We start from the raw sequence: 12,447 nt of genomic DNA on the forward strand, positions 1-12,447 counted from the left end.
AGGAAGTCAGGCCAGTTGGGATTATCCCATTTTACAGAATACAAGAGGTCAAATCACACTAGCAAGGAGTAGCATCCCCACTTGAACCCTAACCTTTTTGCACCAGTCCTCTGATAGGTCTGCATAGTTTAATTTGTTCTATACAGATGATGAAGTGAGAAAATTCAGCAATCAGTGTTTTATCTTTGTTATTTTATGTATTTTTTTACTTGAATTATCTGTTCCATTTGATTGGCATGGCTTGGCATGCCATGTTAATGGAGTTAAGTCTGGGCTGTATTCTAGATCTCCCAGGTGTATACTCTCAGAGCACGTTATACTTTTCCTGCATGTCGCTTGTTCTTGTACTTTAATTGTAATTTAATGACTGTGTACGTGTAGGTGTGTGCTCATGTCTATTCCTCATCAGACTGGAAGCACCAGGAGGCAGGGGCCAGTGTACCTCCTGCTTCTACCTTGGCTAGTAGGTGCGTGTGGTGGGTGCGGGTAGCACCCAGGGATTGAATAAACCCCATTGTGGAAGGCGAGACCTTTGGCTCCTCAGACCCCCACTACAGTAGAAGGAGGGCGGGTCAGTTAAACGAGCTTCAAGGGACCCTGCCACGCTGTGCGTGCAGCGTGGACTGGGATCCGGGGATGGTGCGTCAGCACAGCATTTCCTAGCGCTGTTCTTACTTTGGAAGAACGATGGTGTTGGAAAGCCTGAAGGCTCAAGATAAATATGGAGAGTTCTCCTACTGTTCTGTTTTCTTTGTTCTGTTTTGCTCTTGTGAGCATATGCTTGTCAGTTAGGGCTGAAACCGAACAAAACAGCTGCTAAATATGGTTCTAAGAGGAATAACATTTTGGTCTTTTTCAGGCCCATAAGTTGAGAGTAAGCATAGTCATTTGTCAGATGTCAATGGGGAATCTGGGGGTAGGCAGCAATTCTGGGAGCTGGATCAGCCATCTGTATTCTGTTGGGGTCTATTTCACCTGCCAAAGGGCTGGTGAACTTGAGTGAAAGATCTGTCACTGAACGGCTATGTCTTTTGGGAGAAGGGGTGTCTAGAGTCTCATGATCCCTCCCAATCCCTCTCTTAATTTCATTTTCAGAGGGAGGAGGGGTTGGGAAGAATATGTATCGTCGTTTATGATGATAAGGAAGTAGGCATCCTAGTTATGTATTTAGGTTTGCCTTTTTCAATCTTTGGGATTTAGTCTAGAGATGCTATTTACTGTTCCGGTAAATTCAGTATCATTCAGGGGACCTGGAAGAATTAAAGTACAGCTCAGTGACTGGGAATATTAACCCCTAGATTTTAAATCTCTCCACTCTGTTGCCAAGTCAGGCTCAAGCCTGCCAACGCCGCCTGAATTTCATCAGCTGAGAGTGAACAGAGAATTTATTCCAACATCCCAGGGGCCCCCAGAAGTTAATGTTTCTTCCCAAGTGTCTCACTGATTCCTAAAGAGACATCTCTTTGTCCATAAATACCTGACCCTGTTTGCTAAGTGGGTGGTGATATTGGTTAAAAAACAATAGGTTTTCTTTTATTGGCTTTATTAGTTGTAAATATGTAAAGTACAGACTGAATTTTTCTGTGGCATAGTTCTTGTATATTCAGTGAACTCTTTTTCAAAGAGAAAAAAAGAAAAGGAAGGAAGGAGGTTAATATTTATTGAAGCCCTATTATGTATCAGGCCCTGAGCTCATCCAGAACCTTTCACAGTTCTCACAGTAACCCTGTGAGGGAGCTAATATTGTCCCATTTTAAGGATGAAGAAACTGAGGCCCACAGCAGTTATGCAACTTGCCCAAAGGTGGAGAGCTAGCAAGTGGTAAATCAATGGCGGGAATTCTGATTCCGTGAAGCTGATGGAGTCGTGAGCGGTTAAGAGCTCAGGGTTTGGAGTCTGACAAGCTGGGCACCCATCTTGGCTCTGCCGTTCACTGGTGGTGTGACCTTGACCAAGTGCTTAATCTCCCTGTGCCTCAGTTTCCTCGTCTGTAAAACATAGGTAATAATAGCACTCACTTGATAGAGTTGTGATAATTAAATGAGCTTTCATGGAAAATGCTTAGAATAGTGCCTGGCATCTAAGTGCTTGCGAAATGTTAGCTATTATTGTGATTTTTATTATCATGACTAGCCAAATTTGCCTTTATCAGTATTTGCTGAAAAGCTACATTTTCTTTCATGGAACAGCTTGCCTTTTGACATGTAGTTATATTTCATTATGAAATAATGTAAATTATTCTACCGTAGAATTAAATTCCTTTTCAGCCTCCCAGCAAAGGTTAAGATCTGAATAAAGGCGTATGTAGGCAACAGGGATTCCTGACTTTGGTAAATGTCAATGATTTGCTCTTTTCTCCTTGGTGTATATAACCTTCTTCCATGCTGCCCATCCTGGCTTTACCAGTAGCTAAGCAAACACAAGAGGGGAAATTAAGCTGATTCTTGTCTCTTAGCTTGCCTGTCTTTGTAACATGATTATTAGGTACAGCATCTTCCGGTGCATTGCATATGGCCGCGTCCTGGCCGCCTGTCTTCCCAGTGCACCTGAGGCACAGCTTACACCAACGGGCTTGACGGATTTTCTTTAGAGCTGAGAATACCATAGGAGCTAATGCGCATGCGACAGTTTTGTGCAAGTGGGAGTGGGGTAAGGGGGATGGATCGGGAAGTGGCTGGGACGGCTTGTCTAGATCGAAAAAGAAATGACGTAAGTTTGTTAGATCTTTGGCTCTGCATTCTGATCCCATTTTTTGTGACTTCCTCTACACATGTTATGGAGAATTGGGAGTGGGACATCAGCCTCATTCAGTAAATAATTATGTCTAGCAGTTATATGTTGGACACTGTGCTAAGTGCTGGGAAATACTAAGATAAATACGTTGCAGTCCCTGCTCTTAGGGCATTTGTAATCCATCAAGGGAGAGCAATGGAAGAGGGGGTAGCGCTGTGTGGAAGCAGTTATCATGGAGCATGCGCAGTGTGCTGCGGCTGCAGCGAGGCGGTGGCGCTAATTTGAAAAAGGCTTCACAGAGGAGGGGACAAACTGGGCTTTCAAGGATGGGCTTGCCTGGTAGAGAATGGCAGAGGGAAGAATCTTGGCACAGACATGAACCAAGGCACAAAGACACGGCTGAGGGTGGTGTGTTAGGGAAATGGCAGGCGGGTTGAGATGGTTGGTTATAGCGCAAAATGATGGAACACGAGGCTGGGAATGAAGGCCGGCCTAAGAATGACAGGACCTCGACTTTCAATTTGAACCACAGCGTCTAGGATTTTGAAGTATGGAGTGTTGTAATTAGAAATGCCTATTTTAGAATGATCTGTGTGAAGGATAGATTGAAAGGAGGAAAGATTGAAAGTAAATAGTCTCAGCAAGAGATGATGAGACCTGTTGTGTGAGCGGAGTGGAGTGGATGAATATGGTGGACGTTTAGAGATAAAAACATCAGCACTTAGTGAACGACAAGAGGATGGAACCGTGGGGTCAGCCTACCTTTAAGGTATGGGCAGAAGAAACAGAATCTCTGTGAGAGACTGAGTGGTATGATGGAAGACAAAGGAGGGGATATATTTCAACAAGTGTGGTGGTGCTCAGCAGTGTAAATGCCTCATAAGAAGACCACTAGGACAGGACCGAGAAGAGATGTTCCAAATAAGAAATTGAGGTTATTGGTGACCCTTGGGAGAAATTGCTTTCGAGTCCTGCAAGAGTGGAGACAACAGCTGAATGCTTACCATGTTCAAGTCGTATCACTGTTTCATAAGAACGTAACTAACAATTATATGCATTTGTGTAAGGGAGTATTCACAGACTTCCAGCTCTCCAGGTACTTGGATTGGGGGTAGGGGAGAGGGAAACTGAGGGTCAGTGCTAAGTTCAGGTGTCCCTGAACAAGACATCTGCCTTCTGCTTTCTAGGGTCTAAGAGAGCCCCCTCCTTGCAAATACCATGACTCTAATCATGCCATGTTGTCTTATTACTGTCAGCACACTGTAGAAAGTAGATGTTTATAGACTTCTCTTTCACTTCCAAGCTAGTACTGATTTCTAGCCATGATGCCTGTAGTGGATGCTATAGTGTGTCACCCAGATCCCCTCTCCACTACTGAGGCACTCATTGTCTACCTGCTGGGAGTGTAGGCAGCTAGTGATGCCTCTCACTTGGGAATCGTCCTCAGCTGAAGAGTGTTGCTTCACCCAAGATCATAACCTCTGGGATGGGGACTGGGGACAACCTGCATGCAATGACTAGTCAATGGAGGTGGGGTCCAAAGGCCCCCATGCCTCAAAGTAGGATAATTTTGAAGAGTCATCCCAGCCCCAGAGCTCCTGTGGGATCAGATGCGGTTTTTATTCCACTGCATTGTGGTTGAACTCTCCGTCTGCTCAGTCCTGTCCTTCTTCACTCCCCCCTGGTGTTGATTCCGAGGCACACCCCAGTTAACTCCCCGTGTGTAAATCTCAGCGATTCTCAGAGTCTCTTTCCTGATTCAATGGTTTCCAGTTTGGTTGCCTACCCAAGGCAGGTCACCAAATTCTGTAGTCCCTCTGACCTTTGCTTCTGAGCCCCTTGGGTGTGTGCAGTGAGAAGAGCCTCTTTCTCAGCAACTGGAACGAAAGTCTAACCATTGAGGCCCCCTGGCTCCAGTTGGCTAGGCCATATGCCCATTAATGGACTAGTCAAGGAGAGGAAAGAGTCTAGAAGTCAGCTGCCCAGCTCCTCCTGACACCTACCCATTAAACCCAGCCCTGAGGCGGGGTCTCTGAGGTGGAGTGACCCTTGGGTGTAGAAGCTGGTTCCTGCTCTGCACCCTGTTTCTGCTTCTGCCCTCCCCTTCCAACCTTCTTATGCTTCCCAGGCTCCTTAAGGCAGCTAGTAGTCACCGTCCTGCATCTCCTGTCTTTTGTTAATTTTTTGTAGTCAAGAAAAATGAATGTTGAAAACACAATCGACATATTTCAAGTAAATGTAGAACCTCTCTCAAAATTTGTTGCAGAAACATCACTGAGCAAACAAACTACTGAGAGGCACAGCTTAGAAACAAACAGCAGCTGCCGCCATTTGTGGGCTTTTTTTTTTCCCTTTTCCTCATTTCTTTCTAATTCCGTTTGTAATAAAACCTGCTGCTCTAATGGCCTCGTAGTTTAACAAACACGATTTTTCTTTCTCATCCTGAGGCCTCCCAGGTGGCCTTGATGGTGTCTTTTAGCTGTGGCGTCTCGGTCGACAGAGCTCCAGGCCCTTACCGTGTTCTCCTGTCTCCTGGTTCCATTTGGAACGTTTTGGACTTCTCGATCTGTCGGGACATGAGTCTGGAGTGTGGTTTCTTGCCCTTTTGGCTTTGTAACAATGGATAATGCTAATTTCAATCTTTCTCAGTGACTAAGAACTTCAACTGTTGGTTTTTTGCTTTCTGTTTTCTATGTATGTGGAATCTGAAGGCACATAGCAAAGGGCTTTCCTTGGGCTTATTTACTAAAGACTGTAACTTTAAAGAACTCTAACGTGTCACTTCAAACTCATCTGTCTCCTTCCCCATGAACAGCAGCTCTGAAGCAGCCCTTCTCCCTTTAAATGCTACTAGTGGTGTGGAATTCCTCAGCTTAAAAATGACTGCTATTAGATATTAATAGATTGCTGACTGTGTGCAAGGCGTGGTACTGGGCTGTCACTCTTCACCAGAGCTCTGCTGGGTAGATGTCATCCCCATTTTATCTGCTGAGACACTAACTGATTCTGTTTTCTCTGGGAAACTGTTGCTCTCCAGGGTTTCCTGGCGTCGCACAGCCAGTCAAGGCAAAGCTGGTATTCAACCCAGGTCTGTCTGCAACAAAGCTCAGGCCTTCCCCCTCCTGCCTCTCAGCCACCGTAATAATATATGGCACTGCTCTCAGAAACGTGTTGACTAGATGTAGTAAAAATGCTTTTTAGATCAGAAGTTGCGGCCTTTATCATTTGTCCCTCAGAGTACCTTTTTAAAAAGTTAGTGCGTAACATTTAAAAATTAGGACATCTCGAATTAAACAAAATGTTCTGTTTTTCTTGAAAAAAATCTTTAGCTCTGACAATATGTGCTCCTAGGTTGACATGAGAACAATTGGTAACAGCCCTGCCCCCGCCCCTTAGAGGAGACAGGACTTCATTTACCCCAGGCCTCAGCTGGCCCATATTTCACTCTTGTACTTTATCTGCCTGGCCTCTGTGGACATTTAAGTTTGTGGTTCTTGTTTTAGGCCTTTAAAGAAACAATTTCTGTCCAGTTAGGAATCAGTAGAGGTCAAGGTCCATTTCCGCCTCTGAGTTGAATTTTATAGGCTTTGATTTTTCTTTTCAACTTTTTGGGATGGTAATTCGGAGATAATAGCAGTAATTATTGGGCATTTATTGGGCACTCTAACATTTAGCTGACTCTGAGGGTTGGCAGACACCTGTTTGGTGGTGAGAACTTGCGTAATTCTCCAATTTAGTTGGTATTCTAAGTCCTGCGGGTACTCTGCAGGTACTGGAGAGGCAGCAGTGTAGAGAGGGGAGCCAAATCCAAAGAAAAGCATTCTGGGAGAGGTAGTTCTGTTGATTCCGTTTTCTTTGGGAAACTGTTGACTACCTTAGGTAAGATGGCTCCCCGGTACAGGAACACCCCTTTCTTAATTGCCAGTGTGGAACACAATGAGCAGCTCAGAAATTTCAAAGAGAAAGATCTTAAAAATTAGAACCCTCTCAGGATGATGAATCTTTCATTTTATCTATGGACCTGTGTGTTTCCATTTGACAGTGGGAAATATATTAATTCTTTTTTATTGTTTCCACGGAAGTCGTGTCTCCTTTTGTCTGATTTAAACACATCTCATAGAAATGTAAAACAGAAACAAAATGGATTTCAACTAATTTCATAGCTGCAGCTGCATTAAATTTTAATAGTATTTAATATTAACATATGAGAGTCCCCGAAGCTAAAGTTGTTCTTTATTTGATTATTTTAAATAAGTATTTGCTTTTGATTAAGACAATGCCTAGAATATTGTTTTGAATTTTTGTTTGTTTATTTTCTTTCAGGACCCTGCAGGGATCTTTGAATTGGTGGAACTTGTTGGAAATGGAACATATGGACAAGTTTATAAAGTAAGTTCATTACGTTTGAACACGGCTTATGTGTGGTTTCGGTTCATGAATGCTGAATAACAGTGCTGTCTATTTTTGCTCATATATGCTTTATGATAGATTTAAAACAAAATAATATACTTGTTAATTGACTCTCCATCTTTTCAAATGTATCTGTGGTCCCATTGCTTAAACTGGATTCGGGGATTTGGGCATTTCCTTTCATTGTATATTACAATGTTTATAGTGGACACATGAATTCTGATGTTGCATATTTGAAGCTCTTTTAAGTGCTTAGTTTCTGTGACTTAATCACTGCCAGAACTGGTTTTCAAAGGAGCAAAGGATGCCATTTACTTCAGAAATTTAAGCCATTAAAGTATCGCAGCTGGAAAAGTAGATTTGTTATTGGCCTAGGGCGTGAGTTAAATGAGTTTAGTGAACAGTGTTAAGAGAAAACTGGCTACCTCAAAAAGCAAAGGCCTAATGGCAGCAATGACTTTTACAAGATAGGAAATAATTAAAAGTTAAACTTGAGTTTAGATTGAGCTGAGGAATAAGAAGCCCTTCTTGTCCTTTTACTAGTTTTTGCCTACAAATTCACGCAAAAAGTGCTTTTAAAAGATGTTTTCCCCAGTAAATAATCTTAAAAAAAAATGGTCATTTGAAAATGTGGGTTGATTTCCCTTCTGATTATCAAAAGGAAATGGAAATGAACTGTGTTTGGACTAAAACTCGGGGTTTTAGTGAATGAGCTATTGAAATAAATGCCTTCAAAACAAACCAACTGTTTCCTCATGATTATTTCTAGGGAAATATCCATCATTTTCCTGAGTGGTAGTGATATGGGATGGCATTTCCATTACAAATTATCTCTTTTGTTCTATTTTTAAAAATTCCTTCTTTGAGCCCTAAACTTCTCCTAGTTGATTAAAATTACTGTAGAAGTCATCCAAATTATAGTATTTCCAGTTCTCCAGAATGTCAAAAGTATATATATGGTATTCTTGAGAATCTGGTTTTTAAAGCACAATTGTAAATGGATACATATTTAAGCTGTTATTTATTGGGAGGTACCTTTTGGTGTCCACTCCAGGGGAATATTTCTCTCTTGCAAGAAATGATTATTCTTAAGATGTCAGCTGCCTGTTATTAGACAGAATGTAGTCTACCTAAGCTGTTCACTTGACACTGATCCTGTCTGACACAAGAAAGAAATGTGTCTCAGCAAATGCTTTTAAATACTTTCAATGAAGATAATTAGGTTGGAAGATTGTGTTATTGCATTTTGAGAAATTGGATTGAACTTGTGAAATAATGTGAACCTAAAGAATTCAGCTCTGATTTAGGTAGAAAATTACTTCTGATTTGCTGTCAATATGGAGGAACAACTCTGTAGTGTCCTGTTGGCTTTATGCTGCCATTTCTTAGAGCTTTTCCATTGTACCGTGCTTCCCACCTGTGGAATACACATTTGGGAGATGATTCACAACTTTGTCCGTTAATCCAAGAGGTGGATTTACACTCTTGCAAGAGAAGATAACAAAGCGATTCAATTAAGGATGAGGATGTTTGGAAAATCCAGAATTATCCCTAATTTCTTGTCACCTTAATAAAAGGAAAAAGAAACAAATGGCAAGTGGTCTCCTATCTTTTTAGAGAGGAAAGATATTTACTAACTACATTGTTAACATTATTATTCTAAAGGGTGCCATTTTCTTAGTGGTTGATACAAAACTTTGGCCTCTCTCAAGCTGAGGGACGACTCTGCAAAGAATAGTCATGGGGAACACATTGGACTTTGGGACAGGAGACTTAGTGTCTTTTACCAGCCTGTGTATTGTTTTGTGGCATCGCAGCCTTTCTGTGCATTAGTCAAATGAGAATATCGTTAGAAATATTCTGGAGACTTGTAATGCTTTATCTAAAGAATTGAAATTCCTTACCCAGTTAAGGGTTCAGTTTCTAGGCAACCAGCTGATATTAAGTTGCACACCTCGTGAACAGGGACACTTGGGTTCCCTGAGTCACTAATCCAGTTCTGCCATTGCCCTGAGTCGTGAGGGATTAAAGTTTAATAAAATAGCAAAATCTGAACTCAGATATAACTTTCTATACTTTATGTATGTATATATATATGTAACTATATATACTTTAACAAATATACTTTATAGACCTAGAAAGAGATATCTATACAAAAAAATTCTATGATAAATACTTTCTTTACATTAAGTATTAAGCCTTTGATTTTAATTTTTTGAAAGTCCAGCTTTTGGTGTGCCTGGATTTCATAAAATGGGGAATACTTTTATGAACAACTATATGGACATAATCTTTATTTTATGGAAAGATTCATCATAAGTGTCTTTTTGTAAGTTGTTTTAAAAGAGTCATAATATAATTTTATTTACAAGTAGTTTTTAAGAAACATGCTTAATAGAATAAACAAAAAGTATATGTAGACATTAAGAGAATATGTCCTGAAGTATATCAGCATATAGCCACATATATCTGGATGTGGAAATATAAATATGTTATATAAAGGTCATTTAGTAACGTTTAGCTTTTCAAATTTGCTTCTACTCTTACTCCCAAGTTTAGTTTGGTCTGTCTGTCCTTGGAAGGCTAGATTTGTTTATCTTTAGCATTTTGGTCCTAGGTGGTCAAGTGGTAATTCAGTATCTGTTTTTTACTTTATTTACTGGACAGAATACATAAATAATAAAGAGTTGTGATTCTCTCTCAGGGCTTTTAATGAGGAAACCATCTTCCTGAGCCCATGGCTCCCATTAAAAAACAAACCAACAAAAGGCCGCATACCTGTCTGCTAAAGATTTTGGCTGTTTATCAGCATGCCACCTATTAGGAACCTAATGGAATACACACATGGTTTTGTTAAAATAGAGTAATTATTTTAATAAGTCAAAATAATTGCTTAATGCTCACTGCTTAAACACCACTAAATCTTAGCCACAGATTTCAAATGCATGTTAGTCTATCTTGTTTCTTAATTTGCTCTTTTCAAATATATATTGGTTATTACAGGGATGGAGACATACTTTATCCCAGTGTGACAATGTGAATTGGGAAGATGGTCGATTCCTCAGTATCTTTCAGGTTTCTCTTGAAACCTCAGTAAGCCTGTAAAATGTGAAGTAAAGAGGCCATCTTGGTGTTACAGAGCTCGTGAGAGAGAGCACTGTGAAGGAGTGAGTGTGTGTGTGTTTTCAAAGGGCACAAGGGTCCTCATATGTCATCTAGTCCAGTCATTCCTCTGCCCCCTGTTGTTCAGCCCATCCTTGATCACCTCCGGTCACATGGATCTTATTACCTCCTAGTCAGTCCATTTTCCTGCAACTCTCTTTAAATATTCGTTATCATGTTGAGCTGAGATTCTGCCTTCCTAAAATGTTTACCATTTCAAGACCATTCCAAACCCTTAGAGCTATTTAAAAAAATAAATTAAATCTTCTTCCACAAGAACATAGTCCTTCAGATATTTGAAGAAGACTTCACCCCCTAATACATACTTGTGTCTTTTGTTCTCCAGACGATATAGCATAGCTTTGGTTGCTTAAGTAATTCTTCATATGACGTAGACCTGAGGGCCTTCATTGCCCAGCTTCTGTCTTGAAACTATTCTAATATATTACTAAAAATAATACTTTATATTTTAAAATAGTTTTCTATTTTGTAAAACATTTTGTGTATATTATCTTATTTCTGATTTAATTCCTGTAATAATTTCATGAGAACCTTGTTCTCACCTCACCATCTTTATAGTGACAGTTCCCTTTGTCTAGAACACTTTTCCCCCAACCCTCTCATGACTGGCTCCTTCTCCTTTAGGTCTCAGCTCAAATGTTACCTCCTTAAGGAAGCCACTTTTCATCCCTGTATCTAATACAGCCAGCCACTGCCTCTGCCTCCCTCCCCTGTAGACTTTCTCTTTCATATCAACCTGTTTTATTGTCTTCATGGCACTGCCACCGTCTGAAATCATCTTACGTCTTTGTTTCTGTATATTAAACAATTTAAATGCATGAAAAAGGAAAAATAAGAGTAGGGACCTCATCTGTCCAGTTATCACTGTATCCCCAGTCTGACGCATAGGAGATGTTGACTGTTGTGGGGCCCAGAATTGAGCTGTTTTCCTTGATAATTCTTTTTTTCCAGTTCCCAGTTCCCAGTTCTTTCAGCGTTTCCCATAAAATATTAGTCTGTTTACTTCAAAAATGCATATTTGCACAAAAGTAATCAGCAAAATGCTCTACCTATTTTTTATGGCGGGAGGTAGATGTGGATTGTATGTTAAATGAATTGTTGATAGTCTGTAGAAGCAAGACCCATGCTGGAAATTTGAAAAGTAAGGCCAATCAATTTCCTGGGGTTGAGACTTCTGGCAGAACTTCTCAAACTTTAGTGTGCAAAATGAATATTTGGGAAATTATTAAAAATGTAGATTTCCAGGCCCTACCTCTGAAATTTTGATTCAGTAAGTCTGGAGTGGAGTCCAGGAGTCTGCACTTCTAGTAAGTACATGGGTTCATTCTGATGTCCAGGGCCCCGGGGCCACACCTCCAGAAATGCTGCAAACATGATTGTAGATTATCCTGTTGTAGGGCCGCTTGAGGGAATGCTAATCCTAATGTTTTCTGTAATCATCTACTTTAGGATTTCCATGCTGACTCAAACTTGCATAAACTGAGAAAAGTGAAAAACGTAAAGATCTTGAGCTGAGATGTGATGTCAACCAGTTTGATGTACTCATTCAGAGATTTGACTTTCAGTGTTTTCATTTGATGTGCTTGTGATTACAGTTTAAGGTTGTTCCTGAATAATTCAGCTCAAGACCTGAGAATCGATGGGGTCAAAAATGACCTTCTACACAAAGAATATAAGCCTGTTGCATGAGATTTCCTCAAATCTATACATTATGATCTCTTAATTAACCTTCTGTTAAAATAAAATAAAAAATTTTAATAGTAAGGTTATTAATTGTCTTGAGATGAAGGTGATTCTGTGACACTCAGGGTGCAGTGTAGCTTTTCACAGTCTGTTCTAATGAATCATGAATTGTACTATTCACTTCTTGTTTGATGAGGAGTGAGTGTGGGAGAATGTTGTGTTTCTTGATAATGGTGGTATTTGTTTCTTTAATCAAGATTTTCCAATATAAAGAATACATTCTTTCACATTTGTTGAGTGCCAATGAAAAAAGCCCTGTGCTTTGTGTGGGAAGAATGCAGAGTCTACTGAGGTGGTTCCTACTCTACGTAGTGTGCAATCAGATTATCTAATCAAGACTCTGAGTGCCTTCTGTGTGCTAAAGGTTTTCATATATGT

The 12,447-nt window shown here is 40.4% G+C and overlaps 1 protein-coding gene across 2 annotated transcripts in view; it reads left to right on the forward strand.

Moving 5' to 3' along the window:
• The window catches only part of TNIK (TRAF2 and NCK interacting kinase), a 391,580-nt gene that overhangs the window by 74,183 nt on the left and 304,950 nt on the right, over positions 1 to 12,447 (forward strand). For both annotated transcript variants that reach the window (XM_058556353.1, XM_058556354.1), the window contains exon 2: positions 7,057 to 7,122. In XM_058556353.1, the coding sequence (XP_058412336.1) occupies positions 7,057 to 7,122 (66 nt within the window). The remainder of the gene's footprint in view (positions 1 to 7,056; positions 7,123 to 12,447) is intronic.

The sequence above is a fragment of the Diceros bicornis genome, chromosome 15 (genome assembly GCF_020826845.1).
Source record: "Diceros bicornis minor isolate mBicDic1 chromosome 15, mDicBic1.mat.cur, whole genome shotgun sequence".
NCBI classification, from domain to species: domain Eukaryota; kingdom Metazoa; phylum Chordata; class Mammalia; order Perissodactyla; family Rhinocerotidae; genus Diceros; species Diceros bicornis.